The sequence below is a fragment of the Rhinopithecus roxellana genome, chromosome 12 (genome assembly GCF_007565055.1).
Source record: "Rhinopithecus roxellana isolate Shanxi Qingling chromosome 12, ASM756505v1, whole genome shotgun sequence".
NCBI classification, from domain to species: Eukaryota; Metazoa; Chordata; class Mammalia; order Primates; family Cercopithecidae; genus Rhinopithecus; species Rhinopithecus roxellana.
Genome location: NC_044560.1, coordinates 13,104,939 through 13,123,393, shown reverse-complemented (window position 1 = coordinate 13,123,393; position 18,455 = coordinate 13,104,939). Strand labels below are relative to the sequence as shown.

The following is an 18,455-nucleotide window of genomic DNA, read 5'->3' as shown; positions in this document are numbered from 1 at the left end:
TTGCACCCTGAGCACCACCCTTGCCTCATCCCAGTCCCAGCCCTGGCAGGGACAGCATTTGAGAAGCCCATAGCCATTAACTGCCCCTCCCCCCATCACTGCCTGGACACAGGTGGCACGCTGGCTGAGCCTGGTTCTCTGACGGTGGGCATATTTGTTTTGCACACACAGGTCCCTATTTTGAGCAGCCGTTGCAGTGGAAGGTCACAGAGGACTGCCAAGTGCAGCTGACGTGCAAGGCAAGTCCTGCCCTGCCCCCAGGCCCAGCGCGGGGGGACCTGTGGCTTATCCCCAAGCCCAGTTGTTGTCTCTGCCCATCTGGCCCCCTAAATTCCACACGCTGTACTTGGCTGATCGCACACACAGAAAGCACCCCCGAGGAGACTGCATGTAACCCAAAAAGCAAACCCACCTTCCCAGCCCCCATGGGGTGGGATTAGTGTGAGGTGGACCAACCTTGAACGAGATTCTAGTGGCTCCAGAAGGGGTTCCGAGGGGTCAGGGGGTCTAGGAGCCTGCGAGCATTTGTATTTTGAGGGCTCTCCCTGTGTTTATGATTATCCTGTGCTCAGAGACTCACAGTATTATTTCATCCACCTCACGATCATCTGTGACATAGGCATTGCTATCCCCACTTTATAGATGAGAAAACAAATGGGGAAATAGCTCAAGGCCACACAGTAAGAGGGAGAGCCCAGTCTATCTGACTCCAAAGCCTAAGGTCCTTCTTAGCACCCTTCGGCCTGTTGAGATAACTGGGGAAGGGGAGGGTGGGTGCTCTCCCAGAAGCATATCCATTCAGTAAACTCAGAGCATCTCTTATGTGCTACTCTGCAAGGTCCTGAACATACAAAGATGATGAAGTGGGCTCTGTGGGCCTTGGGAGTCCATGGTCAAGGCAGGACCACTGGAAAACAGCATCACTCATGCTTGCCCCGAATGGGGCAGGAAATTGATGAATCGTCATGGGAGGTGACTATGGGGTGCTTCAGAAAAAAAGGCTTCCTGGAGGAGATGACATTTAACTGAAGCATATGAACATTTACAAGGAAAACAGAGTAGGGCAGGGATCAAGAGGCAGAGGGAAAACCATTAGCAAGAATTCAGAGTCCGGAAGCCAGCAGAGGAGTCATATGGTATGTGAAAGGACTCGGCTGAGATGCCTGAAGGTGTGCACAGGTGTGTTTTTACTCAGAAAGAAACAAGCCTGACAGAGTCTCCTCATTCCCCACCTTCCTCAGGTGACAAACACCAAGAAGGAGACTCGCTTTCAGTGGTTCTTCCAGAGGGCAGAGATGCCAGATGGTCAGTATGACCCAGAGACGGGAACGGGACTTCTCTGCATCGAAGAGGCAAGTGTGGCTCCAGCTTCAGGGCTCACTTTCTCCTTTGGCTGCAAGCCAGGGAGGGCTCTGGGCTGGGAGTCAGAGGCAGGGCCGAAGCTAGGTTGACGCAAGTGAAGCCCTGAGCACAAAATTTAAGGGGCACCAAAAAAACTCAGTAATCAAGATAAATAGTATTGTATGCAATATTCTAAAAACGCAAAATTAATGCACACAAAAACTATTAAAACCCCCAAACTTTCAATAGAGACAGAAGCAGTATTACTGATTTTCTTCTTTAGCTCCAGTACTGGCCCTGCCAATGACTGTGCAGGCTTGGGCTAGCCCCTGTCCCTCTCTGACCTCAGCTTTCATCTGCAACCTGAGCGAGTTGGAAGGGATGCTCTCTCAACACCTCCTTCCTGCCCCAGCAGTCTAGGATTCAGGACAGGAAGGATGTCTCCAGGGGAGATAGATCTGGGCTGAATAAAGCAGGCCTGGAGCTCAGTTCTCCCTCCAAGTCCTCCCCTATGGCCTTTGGCGGACCGTGGCCTGGTTAAGAGAGAAATACAAGGCTTGCTCTTAAACGTCAACCTTTTTCTGCCCTGCTGCTGATGTCTGTGGCCTCACTGGGTGCCCAGGAGGACTGGAGCAAACAGAGGTTTGCTGACTAGGAAGAAAACAATGATTTCAAGGTCTTCTCCCAAATCCTGGCCAGGCTGATGCCAAGTCAGCCTTTGCCACCACTGTGCAAGCAACTCAGACAGGCTGTGGCACCAAGTAGGTGCTTCGTAGTTACGGAGTTTTAGTATAATCATCAGTCCCATTGGTGCAAAGTTTCTGGCCTCCTAAGAGTTACCTCCCTTGATCCCCACAGCAGCTGTAGCACACAGGCAGGGCAAGGATGATACTGTGATTTTACTGATGAGTAAACTGAGGCTCAGAGAGTTTCAGTGTAAAGACATAAGGCTAGAGCGTGGGGTCAGAAGCCACTCCAGCCACCCACTCTGGGTTTGGCTGAGACCTTGGAGCCTTCCTGGGATGGTGAGGACATAAGAGAGGATTTTTGGGGCTCAGCACCTCAATCCTCAGGTTAAGAGCTGCCTCTGTCTTGGATCCTGCCCCAAACCCACTGTGTGGAGATGGTCCTGCTGGGAAGTATTGAGAGATGAGGGGCTGAAGGAAGGTGCTGTGTAATGAGAGGTCACTTCTGATCTCTAGACCTTGCCTTGAAAGCACAACTCAGGTTCTTGCTTTGCTGAGTGTTTGTTCAGACTTAATTTGGGGCTGAAAAACATGGGCCAAGAGAACCCCCTTTTCCTGGGCAGGAGAAAACGTGCTTCCTCTTGGGGAACTGCAGGTGGTGGGGGTCCCTCCATCCAGGAGTCCCCAGGGAGTGAAAGGTGGGCCAGGCCCAGACAAGCTCTGCAAAGTGAGGCTCACTGTGTTGTGCTCAGATCAGCCGCCTGTGAATGCAAATAAAGGTGTCTGGTTCTGCCCTCAACTCCCCCTACTCCACCCCTTCCCCAGGCCCAGACAATCCCTGAGCTAGGAATCCAAGGGCTCTGGAGCTGAAAGGAGCCTTAGAGCTCACCCAGTCCAGATAAGTAAACGGAGGCCCAGGGAGGAGAAGGGTCTTCTTACCTGAGGTCACACAGAGTGTGAGGGGCAGGCCTGGAGCCCAGGCCTCCTGATTTGGTAACCATCTCTCCTTCTGAAGCCCATGCTGACACCACCATCGCTCATCCTTCTTTCCAGTTGTCCAAAAAGGACAAGGGAATTTACAGAGCGATGGTTTCTGACGATCGAGGGGAGGACGACACCATATTGGACCTCACGGGTGACGGTAGGAGCTGGCGATGGGTCAGGGACTATGGAGGGAGCACAGTGGAGCAGACTGTGATGTGATCTGTGCAGTAAGATTTATGGGATCCCCATGTCACTTGGAGAAATTGAGGCACAAAGAGATTAAGTGACTAGCCCAGGATTCCACAGCTAGTCAGTGGCAGAAGCCAGGTCAGTGTGACTCTGATGCCTGTGTTCACCACAGTATACCACAGTGAGTCCAGGCTTGGCGACCCAAAGCCTGAGTTCACTCCTCCGTCCCACAGTGGGCCCAGGCTCCTTATCAGGCTGATTGGCTCAACCTGCAAAAAACTGTCAGGTTTGCATGTTTGTCCTCCATCCATAGTGCCCTCCTCCCCACCCCACTGCCGAGTGCCCTGAACCCCCTCCTATCCCCAAACTATGAGAGTCATCCTACAGAGCTGCCTGTCCCCCCGAGAGCAGCTCATGGGCTCCACCAGCCTTTTTCAAGGATGTCCCCACTCCTAGCACATCCCTAGGGAAGCCCTATGGCAGCAAACCCTTCTCTCTGTCTCCTTCCAGCCCTGGATGCCATCTTCACCGAGCTGGGCAGGATTGGTGGTAAGCAGCTTGCCTCTTTGCCTGGCCCTGCCCTGATGCCCAACAGCCTCCAAGCAGCCTAACACTGGCCTTGGCTATTGGGGGTGGGTTTAGTTTCCAACCTCAAACACTGAAGAGAACATCCTGCGTCTTCACAGCACTGCATTGCCCCTACAGCACCTACCCGCCCCCCAGGGCAGAGTCAGACAAGCTGGCCCCCAAATCTGATGCCTAAATGGCCTCAGGGAAGACTCATCCTTCTCTTCTGTCTCCCCAGCCCTCTCTGCAACTCCCCTGAAAATCCAGGGGACCGAGGAAGGGATCCGGATCTTCAGCAAGGTCAAGTACTACAACGTGGAGTACATGAAAACCACCTGGTTCCACAAGTAGGTCTGCCTTGCCCCAGAGCCCCAGCCAGGCTGGAAAGGATTCAGCACCTGACCCACGGGGGCCTCCCTCCCTTCTCCCTGCCCGGTCCTCCAAGCAGAGCCTGGTCCCAGTGGTTAGCAGAGACAGGGTCTCTTCCTGGTCTTGCTGTCCACAGAAGGAGTTGAGGATAGAGATTAGCAGTGGGAGGAAAGGCTTTGCCAAGATCCCCCAGCGAAGGTGGGAACCTTGGTGGGACAACATTTTTCTGGAAACTCTAGCCACAGCAGGATCAGTCTCTGAGCAGCAGCTGGGAACTGGGGGAGAAAGGGATGCAGGGATGAAGAAAAGCCAAGTAGTCAGGTGGGTCAGGGCATCCTTGTGGGCCTCTGCAGCCTTAGCAAACTTGGTCAGCCAGGCTTAGGAGAAACATGCAGGAAAAGGGTCTGCAGGGCTGGCCACTAACTGAGAGCCAGGGCTTGAAGGCAGGATAGATGAGGTACCCACGGAGACTTAGCCACTCTCTGAGTGACCCCAGATAATCCAACAGCAAAGTTTTCCCAGTGCTTTGCATCAGATGCATGCCTCAGCCTTGTGGAGCAGACATGACTGCACCCATTCTGTGGAGAAGGCTTGACTGATTTGGTCAAGGTTGTCAAATGAGTGAGAGCCGAGGCCAGATGGAATTTCAGGACAATAGGTTCCTCCCCTAGCCAGGGTTTCTCAGCCCTGTGACTAAGCACAGAGGTGTCACCTCTGCAACACAGCACTGGGAACAGAGGACAGTGTCTCTAAGAATGAAATTTAAGCAAAGAAGGGGAAAAGTTTCACCTTATGTGGTTTCCTTTTTTTTTTTTTTTTTTTTTTTTGAGACGGAGTCTCGCTCTGTCGCCCAGGCTGGAGTGCAGTGGCCAGATCTCAGCTCACTGCAAGCTCCGCCTCCCGGGTTTATGCCATTCTCCTGCCTCAGGCTCCCAAGTAGCTGGGACTACAGGCGCCCGCCACCTCGCCTGGCTAGTGTTTTTTGTATTTTTTAGTAGAGACGAGGTTTCACTGTGTTAGCCAGGATCTTATGTGGTTTCAAAAGGTTAGAGTGCTTGTGGGAAGAAGGCCTGGGAGAGTTTAAAAGGAGAATAAAGAGGTAAGGAAGTTGGCTCCTGAGGGTGAGGGAAGTGGCAGTCACGGACCCTGGAGCACCATTTCCTTAGGGTCCCTGCCTGTGGCATGCATCACAAATGCAGACTCAGCACCAACACATAGTTGTCATGCCACAAGAACTGGTGAATGAATGAATGAATGAATGCAGTATTGAATGATGAATGAAGGGTTGAATAATGAATAAGTGAATGGATATTTATCTGGTGCCTCATGAATGGTCACCACCCATAGCCCACGGATCTTGAAACAAAACCACAGGAGAGGATTTCGGGGCAGGGGTATCTGTTGACCTGCAGACAGGCAGCCTTAACCATTTCTCCACCCTCACATTCAGAGACAAACGTCTGGAGAGTGGTGATCGGATAAGGACGGGCACCACCCTGGATGAGATCTGGCTTCACATCCTGGACCCCAAAGACTCAGACAAGGGCAAATACACTCTGGAAATAGCTGCAGGGAAGGAAGTCCGGCAGCTCTCAACAGATCTCTCAGGGCAAGGTGAGCCATCCACCTGTGTCTGCAGAGAAACCTGCTTAGAAAATCCCATGAACAGGCTGGGCACACTGGGTCAGTCCTGTAATCCCAGCACTTTGGGAGGCTAAAGTGGGAGGATCGCTTGAGCTCTGGAGTTAGAGGCCAGTTTGGGCAACATAGTGAGACAAGCCTGGGCAACATCTCTACAAAAAATAAAAATAATTTAGCTGGGCATGGTGACACGTGCCTATATTCCCAGCTACCTGGGAGGCTGAAGCGGGAGGATTCCTTGAGCCCAGGAGATAGAGGCTGCAATGAGCTGTGATCACACCACTGTACTCCAGCCTGGGCAACAGAGTGAGATCTTGTCTCAAAAAATAAAAGAATAGGCTGGGCGCAGTGGCTCAAGCCTGTAATCCCAGCACTTTGGGAGGCCGAGACGGGCGGATCACGAGGTCAGGAGATCGAGACCATCCTGGCTAACACGGTGAAACCCCGTCTCTACTAAAAAATACAAAAACTAGCCGGGCGAGGTGGCGGGCGCCTGTAGCCCCAGCTACTCGGGAGGCTGAGGCAGGAGAATGGCTTAAACCCGGGAGGCGGAGCTTGCAGTGAGCTGAGATCCGGCCACTGCACTCCAGCCTGGGCGACAGAGCGAGACTCCGTCTCAAAAAAAAAAATAAAAAAAAAAATAAATTTAAAAAAATAAAAGAATAATAATAAAGATTACTCTGGGATAGGCGTTAAGGAAAGAAAGATTTAAAAAATCTTTTAACAAAATAAAAAGAAAGTAAAAAGAAAATCCCATGGTCTTTTTGGGGGACGCCTACCCTCCCACCCAGTCCTGCCACTGCCCCAAAGGAACATCGGCATGGGGAGGAGAGTGGAGGACAGTCAGGGATAAGCTCTGCTCCCAGGGTCACCCTGTCCCCACTGTTGGACAGCAGAGGCCCTGATGGCCCTCTTTCTCCTCTGTCCTTCTTACAGCTTTTGAGGATGCCATGGCTGAACACCAGAGACTGAAGTAAGTTTCCTCTACATTTCTCAGTGTGAATTGTAGGCCCCTCCAGGGTGTGGCATGAACTAGGCTCATGACTCCTTCCTGGGAGCCCCAGCCAGCTCCACATTTCCCTCATCACCCCTCACCTCCACCTGGGCTGGACTGTCCTTTACCAAGTGGAAGGTCACACCTTGTTCCCATTTGTTTTTCAGAGCCTTGGCCATCATCGAGAAGAGTAAGTCTGCCGATATTTCTGTCGTTTTTGTGTCTGAATTTGGGGCAAATTTCCTGGAAGCTCAAGCCTCTTGGTGGGCTGCTGAAGGCCTCGTTCCACAGGGGGGTCTGCGGGGCTCTAGGGTCTTACAGAGCTGCAGGGAAGACCTGGGCAGGACAGAGACAGAATCCAAGGACACCTGGGATTGTGTTGTGGAAGCGCCCAGCGCAAGCCTGGTTCTCACAGGCACATGGACTACGTTGGTGGGACCAAAAAGGAGGGGACAGACAGGGATGAGGCTGGGCAGGCCTTCCTGAGTGATCTGTGGGGACAGGGCAACTTTAAAGCTGAAGCTATGGCTCTCGAGGCGTTAGAGCCTTATTGAATCCAGGATGAAGCCCCAAACCCAGAGGCACATGGCACGGCCTCTGGGCCACTGGGGGAGCTACTACCAAGTCCATGAGCTCAAGCTTGTCCCATTCATCAGCCCTCCAACCCAAGTCAATTCTAAGCAGCCTGGTGGTGGGAGTCTGGCTGTCTGCTCTCACTGGCCCAGCAGATGAGGAGTAAGGATTTCAGGGAGGGAGAGATCTGGGCAGGCAGCAGAGCACAGGTGTGGTCATAGGAGACAGCACAGCTCTTAAGAACAGACAAGAAAACTCACACCGCCAGCTTGAGGCCATGTGTGGGAGGGGATAATTCGCTCTGCATAGCATCACTGTCCCCAGGTGTCCCCACTTGACAGGAAGTGCAGGCCTCAGGCTCATAGCTGTTATCAGGAAGGGGCAATTGAGGGGTGTAAGTGGCCATGCAGTGAGAAGCTCCTGCAGGGGGCTGAGGGGCGCCTCAGTGGAGGGAGCACAGCCCAAGACCAGCCTCAGGCCAGGAGGAAGCTCTTGTACCACGAATCTAATTGTTCACCCAGTAAGAATGTCCCTGCCCATCGTGGAATGCCACATCCTGAAGAGAAGCCCCGTCCAGGACCCTAATAGAGGAAAGCTGAATTCACCAATACTGGATCACTGGGGTGTGTGGAATCAGAGCTGAAGGAAACGATCATTTCATCCAGCTGTGAAGGGCTGGTGACACTTTCTGCCCACAACTGCATCCATCTGTGGGGCCTTCCCCTCCCCATCCAGGGTCCTGCTCCCTTTTCACCCACTGGACAGACGCCATCCCCATCGGGCTCTTTGCACATTCCTGATCTCTGGTCTAGGCCGTGCTGACCACGCGTCCTGTTCCCACAGCTTCCCTTGCACCATGAGGAGTAGACCAGGTTTCTGCTTAGTGGTTGACGACCACATTCTTCCTGGTCACCCACAATGGCCACCAGGTCCTTTGCTTGATCAGGTTCAAAGTGTCCCAAAAGCTTCTGTCCCGCTTTCTCTGATCTTGTTGGTCACACCCGTTGTGTGGATTTTGCCAGTTGAAGTCTCAGAGTAGTCCCACTTACCTTCTTCCTGGTTCTTGAGGGCAAGAGCATCTCATGGTCACCTCCAGGTACCACCAATCATAGCAAATGACCTGAGATCAGTGGCAGAAACACACTATATCCCATATATTCTACTTATGAATACAAGGAAGCATGTAATACAGTTCTAGAGATTTCCATCCAAGGTCAGGTGTGGCAGCTCATGCCTATAATCCCAGCACTTTGGGAGGCCAAGGCAGGAGGATTGCTTGAGCCCAGGAGTTCAAGACCAGCCTGGGCAACATGGCGAAACCCCGTTTCTACAAAAATATAAAAAATATAAAAATACAAAAAATATAAAAATTAGGCAGGCATGCTGGTGCATGCCTATAGTCGCAGCTGCTCAGGAGGCTGAGCGGGAAGGATTGCTTGAGCCTGGAAAGCAGAAGTTGCAGTGAGCTGAGATCGTGCTGCTGCGCTCCACCCTGGGCACAGAGCAAGACCCTATCTCAAAAAATTAACTTTGAAAAAAAAATTTAAAAAGATTTCCATCCAAAATAATGAAAATAGAAAAAGAAAAAGAAAAACAAAGAAGCCTTGCTTAAAAATAAACCTCAACTCTATGAACTTCTGGGAAGCGGCTGGCAGAAAAAGATTCGTCACCAGGGTCTCTTCTTTCCCTTCCAGATCGTGCCAAAGTGGTGAGGGGTCTGCCGGATGTGGCCACAATCATGGAGGATAAGGTACTGACCCTTCCCGGCCCACAGCCAGCAGTCCCACTCTGTGTTCCTTCGTGCATCCACCACAGATCACGAAACAATGCAGCGCCGTGGATTCAAAGCCAAAGAGTGGCCAAGTGACCACACGTCACTGATGACATGTGGTACAAAGGAAAGCCACTGGGCCTGGTGTCAGCCCACAGTGGGTGCTTGACCTAGTTCTAACTCCATCTGTCTAGACAGCCCTGGGCATCCTAGACTTCTGCCTGTGGACTTCAGTGTCCACAAGAAATGTCTACTGGAAGATCCCTAAAAGCCTGTCTAGGATTGAACTTACTTATGCACATCTAGTGTTCCTGAAAACAATTGCTGACTTTTTGATGGTGCTTACTTTGTGCCAGGCACGATTCCATGTATGTTATCTTTTTTAGCTTATTTAACCATCAAGGCAAGCACATGAAATAGGGTTTTATTTATTAGTAATCATACTTTATAGCTGAGGAAACCCAGAGTCCCTTAACCCAGGTTAAGAGACCTAAGGTCCCACAGCTTGAAGGGGCAGAGGTGAGATTCACACCCAGGAAACCCAACTCCAGAGCCTGTGTGTTTAATAATTACATTATAGTGTTCTGCATTAGAGCTTGTTCAGAATTTTCTATTTTAATTCATAAATCTATGCACTCAAGCAATATAATCTTGCTTGCATGATAAAATCATAGTGACATATATATTACAAAAAGCAATAAAACAAACCAAAGGCCATTCTGGGGCCGATGTAATTATGGTCCGAGATTCTAATGAGTAAGTATTCCTAAAGAAAGGTTGAGAATGACCAGGCACAGTGGCTCACACCTGTAATCCTAACACTTTGGGAGGCTGAGGCAGGCAGATCACCTGAGGTCAGGAGTTTGAGACCAGCCTGGCCAACATGGCGAAACACTGTCTCTACTAAAAATACAAAAATAGCTGGGCACGGTGGCTCGTGCCGGTAATCCCAGCACTTTGGGAGGCCAAGGTGGGCGGATCACCTGAGGTCGGGAGTTTGAGACCAGCCTGACCAACATGGAGAAACCCCGTCTCTACTAAAAATACAAAATTAGCCGGGCTTGGTGGTGGGCGCCTGTAATCCTAGCTACTAGGGAGGCTGAGGCAGGAGAATCGCTTGAACCCAGAGGCAGAGGTTGCAGTGAGCCGAGATCGCACCATTGCACTCCAGCCTGGGCAGCAAGAGTGAAACTCTGTCTCAAAAAAAAAAAAAAAAAAAAAAAAAATTAGCCGGGCTTGGTGGTGGGCGTCTGTAATCCCAGCTACTCAGGAGGCTAAGGCAGGAGAATCGCTTGATCCTGGGAGACAGAGGTTGCGGTGAGTCGAGATCATGCCACTGCACTCCAGCCTGGGTGACGGAACGAGACTCCATCTCAAAATATAAGGTTGAGGATGAAGGATGTAGGGTGAAAATAAAATCTCTCCCCTTTATAAATTACAATAAAACACATGCAGTAAATTATCACAGGGAGCAACCTGGGCTAGGAGCTCTCTGGGGCATGAAAGTGAATGCTAAGTTCAAGTTACAAGCAGGTGAGACTGTTCCCTTCCTGTCTTTTCAAACAGACCCTGTGCTTGACTTGCGTCATCTCAGGAGACCCCACCCCTGAAATCTCTTGGCTGAAGAATGACCAGCCTGTCACCTTCCTTGACCGATACCGCATGGAAGTGAGGGGGACAGAGGTCACCATCACCATTGAGAAGGTCAACAGTGATGACAGTGGCCGCTACGGCGTCTTCGTCAAGAACAAGTATGGCTCCGAGACAGGCCAGGTCACCATCAGTGTGTTCAAGCACGGGGACGAGCCCAAGGAGCTGAAGAGCATGTGACAGCATGTGTCCGGGCACAGTCTGAGTCTAGTCTGCATGGACCAGTAGGGACAACCAGTGGGTTACAGCCTGGCACAGGCTACAAGGGTGGGGCAGAAGGAAAGGGGACAAGATAGAACCCAGGATGTGAGGGTGGGGGTAGAGCGGATGCAGCTAAGTGGAGAAGCAAAGATCTTTCTGGGGTCCTGAGTGGCCCCCAGGAGAGCGGGATGAACCCTGGACCTGGAGTAGGAGACCCGGATGCACTGGAGCTATCTAACAGTACTGGCATCTGATAGGTAGAGGTCAGGTACGCTGCTAAACACTGCAGCTCCCACCACGTAGAATTATCCGACCCCAGATGTCAAAAATGCCAAGAGTCATGAGCCCTGCCATAAACTGATACATCACACCCTCTTTTAGGATCCCATAGTTTCAATTCACATAAGTTCAACAGACATTCATGTAAAGTCTAGCATGTGGGAGGCTATGGATGGAGCTGGAAATACAAAGGCAACTGATAAGCAGGCTCCACTTGCAAAGAGGCCTCAGTCCAGTGGGAGAAACAGACCTGGGCGCAAGCAACTCCAGGACAAGGCAGGACATGATAAAGATTATAAAGCAGGTCCAAGGAAAGTGCTGCCAGTGGTCCAAGGAGGGAGACCAGAGGGTCGTCCCAATACGGGGAGGTAGGGCTTTTAAAACACCTTCATCCAGGCTGGGCGAGGTGGCTCACGCCTGTAATTGCAGCACTTTGGGAGGTCAAGGTAGGCGGATCACCTGAGGTCAGGAGTTCGAGACCAGCCTAGCCAACACGGCGAAACCTCGTCTCTACTAAAATTACAAAAATTAGCTAGGCATGGTGGCAGGCGCCTGTAATCCCTGCTATTCAGAAGGCCGAGGCAGGAGAATCCCTTGAACCTGGGAGGCAGAGGTTGTGATAAGCCAAGATTGAGCCCCCCGCAAAAAATTAGCAGAATTGGTGTTGGGCCCCGAAAAATTAGTCCGGTTTTGTGGTAGTAATGGGAGAAGGACATCTCAGGAGCAGGGTCTGGTGGGAGTAAAGGGAAGGAGGAGGCCGAGGCTGCCCAGGTGGCCTTGGATACCAGGCTTGGAGCTGGTAACGTCCAGGGCTTCCGGCACGGGGCCTCTGCCTGGTGTGACAGATACCGACTGGCCTCACTTGATAGATCTCAGTACTGAGCTGGGCATTTCTCTGCCCCCCAACTTCTTTCTTTTTAAAAATAAGATGGGGAGAGTTCATAAAATTATAGATGTTTGTTGTAAAATTTTTGAAAACTCTGGAAATTATAGAGGAGAAAATAAATATAATCTATACTTCCAACACCACGAAGTAACACCTGCCTCTGATTTCTGAAAAGACTTCTGAACTGAAGGATAAAGTGAGTCACCCCTACATCCCCCACCTCTGCACGTATCAAGGCATGGTGGGTAACGTATTTCCCCAGCGGCTCATCTACCAGGCTGTATGATGCAGGTAGGCCAGGCGTTTGATGAGACCTCTGCAGGGAGCAGTGGGGACCAGGGAGACCTGACCGGAGTTTGGGGAATCACGCAGATCTTGGAGGCAAACGCCACTGGTTTGAAGCATCCCTCTACCACCCACTCGCTGTGTGATCCTGCACAACACTTTTCCTTTTCTGCGCCTCAGTTTCCCATCTGTAAAACCAGAAGACTGGAAGATCATTTCGAGGTTCCTTCCAATAGACACTAAGTTTTTGTTTTATTTTGTTTTGTTTTTGAGACAAGGTCTGGCTCAATTGCCCAGGCTAGAGTGCAGTACCACCATCTCTGCTCACTGCAGAGTGATCCTCCCGCCTCAACCTCCTGAGTATCAGAGACTACACGCCACCACGCCTGGCTAATTTTTGTATTTTTTGTAGATATGGAGTTTTACCATGTTACTTGAATTCATGAGCTCAAGCGATCCACCTGCCTTGGCCTCCCAAAGTGTTGTGATGATAGGCATGAGCCACCCTACCCAGCCAGATTATTTTATTATTTCCCAGAACTCCATCCTCTTTTGCTTTTCTCTTCCTATGAATATGTAGTAAACAAAAAGACACCATCCTAGCCCATCTTCCCACTCTTAACACTTCCATCATCAGAGGAAAGTCTTGGCTTCTTTGGTGTGTCAATGAAAATCCTGTCACACATTTCAATGAAATAGGAAATCCTGTTGGCCTTGGTGGAACATGACGTGAGCATCCCTGTTGGTGCAAATTGCAGTTGCACTATAAGAAGCTACAAGCAGGGCGGGCGCAGTGGCTCATGCCTGTAATCCCAGCACTTTGGGTAAGCCGAGGCGGGTGGATCACGAGGTCAGGAGACTGAGACCATCCTGACTAACACAGTGAAACCCCGTCTCTACTAAAAAATACAAAAAAATTAGCTGGGCATGGTGGTGGGCGCCTGTAGTCCCAGCTACTCGGGAGGCTGAGGCAGGAGAATGGTGTGAACCCGGCAGGCGGAGGTTGCAGTGAGCCGAGATTGTACCACCGCACTCCAGCCTGGGCAACAGAGCGAGACTCCGTCTCAAAAAAAAAAAAAAAAGAAGTCACAATCTGCGCTTCATGGGACTGGAGATGTTGTAGGCTTTGTGATTGCTGACAAGCCAGTTTGGGGGCAGAAACCAGTTCCTAGTCTGGTGCATTGGAGTCCTTAACATACGAATCATAGTTTTTAAAAATTCCTGGTCTGTGTGGGTGTGGTGGCTCATGCCTATAATCCCAGTGCTTTGGAAGGCCGAGGCAGGAGGATCACTTTAGCCTAGGAGTTTGAGACCAGCCTAGGCAGCATGGCGAGACCCTGTTTTGACAAATAATAAAGAAAAACTAGCCAGGCATGGTGGCATGTGCCTGTGGTCTCAGACACTTGGGAGGCTGAGGTGGGAAAATTGCCTGGGCCCAGGAAGTTGAGGCTGCAGTGAGTCGTGATGGCACCACTGAACTTCCAGCCTGGGCAACAGAGTGAAACCCCATCTCAGAAATTAAAAAAAAAAAAATTGGCCGGGCGCGGTGGCTCAAGCCTGTAATCCCAACACTTTGGGAGGCCGAGATGGGGGATTACGAGGTCAGGAGATCGAGACCATCCTGGCTAACACGGTGAAACTCTGTCTCTACTAAAAAATACAAAAAAACTAGCCGGGCGAGGTGGCGGGCGCCTGTAGTCCCAGCTACTCGGGAGGCTGAGGCAGGAGAATGGCGTGAACCCAGGAGGCAGAGCTTGCAGTGAGCTGAGATCTGGCCACTGCACTCCAGCCTGGGAGACAGAGCAAGACTCCCTCTCAAAAAAAAAAAAAAAAAAAAAAAAAAAAAAAAAATTCCTGGCCTAATAATTCCAATATGCTTGGCATATCCCAGTCTGGTTTTAATGTTTGCTCTGTCTCGTCTGTGTGTTTTACCTTTTAGTATGCCTTGTAATTCATTGTTAAAAGGCAGGCATGGCATAAAAAGGAACTGCTGTAAATGGGCCTTTGGTGATGTGACAGCAAGGTGAGGGAGGAGAAGCATTCTAGAGTCTATGATCAGGTCTTGGCAAACACTCTATGTGAATGTGTCCCCCAAAGTTCATGTGTTAGAACTTAATTCCCAGTGCAACAGTGTTGATTCTTATAAGACATGATGAAGTAATGAGGACTCTGCCTTCAAGACTGAATTTTTCCTTTTTTTTTTTGGAGAGAAGGTGTCTCACTCTGTCACCCAAGCTGGAATGCAGTGGCACGATCTCAGCTCACTGCAACTTCCACCTTCTGGATTCAAGCAATCTCCTGCCTCAGCCTTCCAAGTAGCTGGGATTACAGGCATCTGCCACCACACCCAGATAGTATTTGTATTTTTAGTAGAGATAGGATTTCCCCATGTTGGCCAGGCTGGTCTTGAACTCCTGACCTCAAGTGATCCACCTGCCTTGGCCTCCCAAAGTGCTGGAATTACAGGCATGAGCCACCGTGCCTGGCCATGAATGAATTACTGATCCATGATGGATCATTATCATGCGAGTGGGTTAGTGCTCTTCTGAATGGGTAAGTTATCACGGTTTCCTGATAAAAGGATGAGTTTTCCCCCTGCCCCCATGCTCTCTCACCATGTGATGCCCTTTGCCACAGGATGATGCAGCACAAGGACCCTTGCCAGATATGTTCCCTTAACCTTGGACTTCCCAGCCTCCAGAACTGTAAGAATTAAATTTCTTGTTTTTAGTTTTTTTTGAGACGGAGTCTTGCTCTGTCGCCCAGGCTGGAGTGCAGTGGTGCGATCTTGGCTCACTGCAAGCTCCGCCTCCCAAGTTCATGCCATTCTCCTGCCTCAGCCTCCTGAGTAGCTGGGACCACAGGCGCCCGCCACCACACCCAGCTAATTTTTTGTATTTTTAGTAGAGACAGGGTTTCACCATGTTAGCCAGGATGGTCTCCATATCCTGACCTTGTGATCCACGCACCTTGGCCTCCCAAAGTGCTGGGATTACAGGCATGAGCCACCATGCCTGGCCTTAAATTTCTTTATAAAGCACCCAGTCTGGGCCAGGTGCGGTGGTTCACACCTGTAATCCCAGCACTTTGGGAGGCCGAGGCAAGCGGATCACTTGAGGTCAGGAGTTCAAGACCAGTCTGGCCAATGTGGTGAAACCCCTTCTCCACTAAAGACACAAAAATTAGCTGGGCATGTTGGCACACACCTGTAATGCCAGCTACTCGGGAGCCTGACACAGGAGAATTGCTTGAGCCTGGGAGGCAGAGGTTGTAGTGAGCCAAGAGTGTACCATTGCACTCTGCACTCCAGCCTGGGCAACAGAGTGAGTCTCTGTCTCAAAGTAAATAAATAAATAAATAAATAAATAAATAAATAAATAAATAACCAACCCAGTCTGTGGTATTCTGTTATAGCAACACAACATGGACTAAGAGACACAGACAATCCCAGCATTCTCAGAAACTCTCCATGCACCTCCCAACATTCTGGACTCTTCCAGAGAGCCTAGGCAGGGCACACAGCTGGAAGGAATGCTGGCCAGCCAGGCAGATTCCCCTCTACTGGCCACCAGCCACTCCTCCTCCATACCTGTTGGGTCACCTTTCACATCCCAACCAGGATGCAGTGCTTGTCCTAATGCATTTTTTTTTTTTTTTTTTTTTTTTTTTTGAGACGGAGTCTCGCTCTGTCGCCCAGGCTGGAGCGCAGTGGCCGGATCTCAGCTCACTGCAAGCTCCGCCTCCTGAGTTCACGCCATTCTCCTGCCTCAGCCTCCTGAGTAGCTGGGACTACAGGCGCCCGCCACCTCGCCCGGCTAGTTTTTTATATTTATTTTTAGTAGAGACGGGGCTTCACCATGTTAGCCAGGATGGTCTCAATCTCCTGACCTCGTGATCCGCCCGTCTCGGCCTCCCAAAGTGCTGGGATTACAGGCTTGAGCCACCGCGCCCGGCCGCATTTTTTTTTTTTTTTTTTTTTTTTTTTTTTTTTTGAGATGGAGTTTTACTCTTGTTGCGGAGGCTAGAATGCAATTACATGATCTTGGCTCACCACAACGTCTGCCTCCCAAGTTCAAGAGATTCTCCTGCCTCACCCTCCTGAGTAGCTGGGATTACAGACATGCGCCACCACCCCCGGCTAATTTTGTATTTTTAGTAGAGACAGGGTTTCTCCATGTTGGTCAGGCTTGTCTCAAATACCAACCTCAGGTGATCCGCTTGCCTCAGCCTCCCAAAGTGCTGGGATTATAGGCTTGAGCCACCATGCCCAGTCATCCTGAAGCGTTAGAACCATTACACAGACGGGCACAGAAAGCAAGAAGCTGGATGGGCAATGATAGCCTGTGTAATAAGTAACTCTACCCACTCAGCCTCAACCATGGCTCTAGTGAGATGTTTTCCATACTTTAAAAATTCCAAATAACTTCAAGCAACTTGAGTGATATTTTCATGCCATAAATAGTCTCAAAAGAAGCACTCCCCAGAAATCTAGCTAAGAGAGGCCAGATCTTTGATTTTCAGCATTTGAGGAAAGTATTACTGCTAGAGCCAGAGGAGTTAAGGGCAAAACAAATTGCATAGCCTGTGAGGAATATGCCTCTTTTCACCTGGGCCTCCAGAAAGCCACGTGCCCTGGGATGATTTTTACATCATTACTTCCTGTACTAGCAGATCTAAAGAAAGAGGCTGGGCGCGGTGGCTCAAGCCTGTAATCCCAGCACTTTGGGAGGCCGAGACGGGCGGATCACAAGGTCAGGAGATCGAGACCATCCTGGCTAACCCGGTGAAACCCCGTCTCTACTAAAAAATACAAAAAAAACTAGCCGGGCGACGTAGCGGGCGCCTGCAGTTACTCGGGAGGCTGAGGCAGGAGAATGGCGTGAACCCGGGAGGCGGAGCTTGCAGTGAGCTGAGATCCGGCCACTGCACTCCAGCCTGGGCGACAGAGCGAGACTCCGTCTCAAAAAAAAAAAAAAAGAAAAAGAAAGAAAAACACAGGGCCACACCAAATCCCTTTTATTCCAATTATAAATATGTTCATGGTGAAATGAGTCTTTGGGTTTGCTTTAAAGTACTTTAGTCTAATAAAAAAGTGGGAGGAGGGAAGATAAATGGAAAAGTTAGTAAAATAGTGATGCTTCTTGAAGCTGGGTGATGGGTACCTTGGAGTTCATACTACCATTCTCTCTATGTTTGAATATGTTTGGAATTTTTTCATAATAAAAAATTTCAGAGACCTCATGAGAAACAAATCTTCGGCTGTCTTTTCATACAGGAGTCATACTCGTTATTTATATCCGGCAATTAGTCAAGGATATTAGATACAGGAGAGTATGCGCAGAGTTCCTCTCCTGCAGGCAATTTACACAGCCTGTTATTTTTCAGTTGTGCAAGTTAAAATGAATGGGTGCTCTACAAGAAATCATTATCAAGTAACCGCTGCAGTTTTCTTTTAAAAACTTACACATCCAAGGGATTCATTGACTCCATATTCATTCAACACACACTTTATTGAGATTACTATGTCTCAGGAACCTACAAAATTAAAGCCTGGTGCTGAGATCCAGCTTCCTTTTACCCAATGTATGACCTGATTACGTTATTTAGCCTGTCTGCCTCTCATCTGTAAAACGAAGGCTGCTATGAGAATTAGATGAGACGAGGCCGGGCGCGGTGGCTCAAGCCTGTAATCCCAGCACTTTGGGAGGCCGAGACGGGCGGATCACGAGGTCAGGAGATCGAGACCATCCTGGCGAACACGGTGAAACCCCATCTCTACTAAGAAAAATACAAAAAACTAGCCGGGCGAGGTAGCGGGCGCCTGTAGTCCCAGCTACTCAGGAGCCTGAGGCAGGAGAATGGCGTAAACCCGGGAGGCGGAGCTTGCAGTGAGCTGAGATCCAGCCACTGCACTACAGCCCGGGCGACAGAGCGAGGCTCCGTCTCAAAAAAAAAAAAGAAAGAAAGAGAATTAGATGAGACGATACTTGCTTGCCAAGTAACTAGCACAGTACCTGACAGGAGCTAAACAAATGACAG

General features: G+C 50.1%; 1 protein-coding gene across 1 annotated transcript in view; it reads left to right on the top strand.

The window, feature by feature from the left end:
• Positions 1-12,271, top strand: part of MYOM3 (myomesin 3) — a 61,352-nt gene extending 49,081 nt beyond the window's left edge. The window contains exons 28-37 of the mRNA XM_010355740.2: positions 172-239; positions 1,242-1,352; positions 3,081-3,168; positions 3,711-3,749; positions 4,006-4,114; positions 5,587-5,750; positions 6,714-6,750; positions 6,939-6,961; positions 9,039-9,094; positions 10,682-12,271. Of these exons, the coding sequence (XP_010354042.2) occupies positions 172-239; positions 1,242-1,352; positions 3,081-3,168; positions 3,711-3,749; positions 4,006-4,114; positions 5,587-5,750; positions 6,714-6,750; positions 6,939-6,961; positions 9,039-9,094; positions 10,682-10,945 (959 nt within the window). The 3' untranslated portion in view covers positions 10,946-12,271. The remainder of the gene's footprint in view (positions 1-171; positions 240-1,241; positions 1,353-3,080; positions 3,169-3,710; positions 3,750-4,005; positions 4,115-5,586; positions 5,751-6,713; positions 6,751-6,938; positions 6,962-9,038; positions 9,095-10,681) is intronic.
• Positions 12,272-18,455: the final 6,184 nt, after the last annotated feature.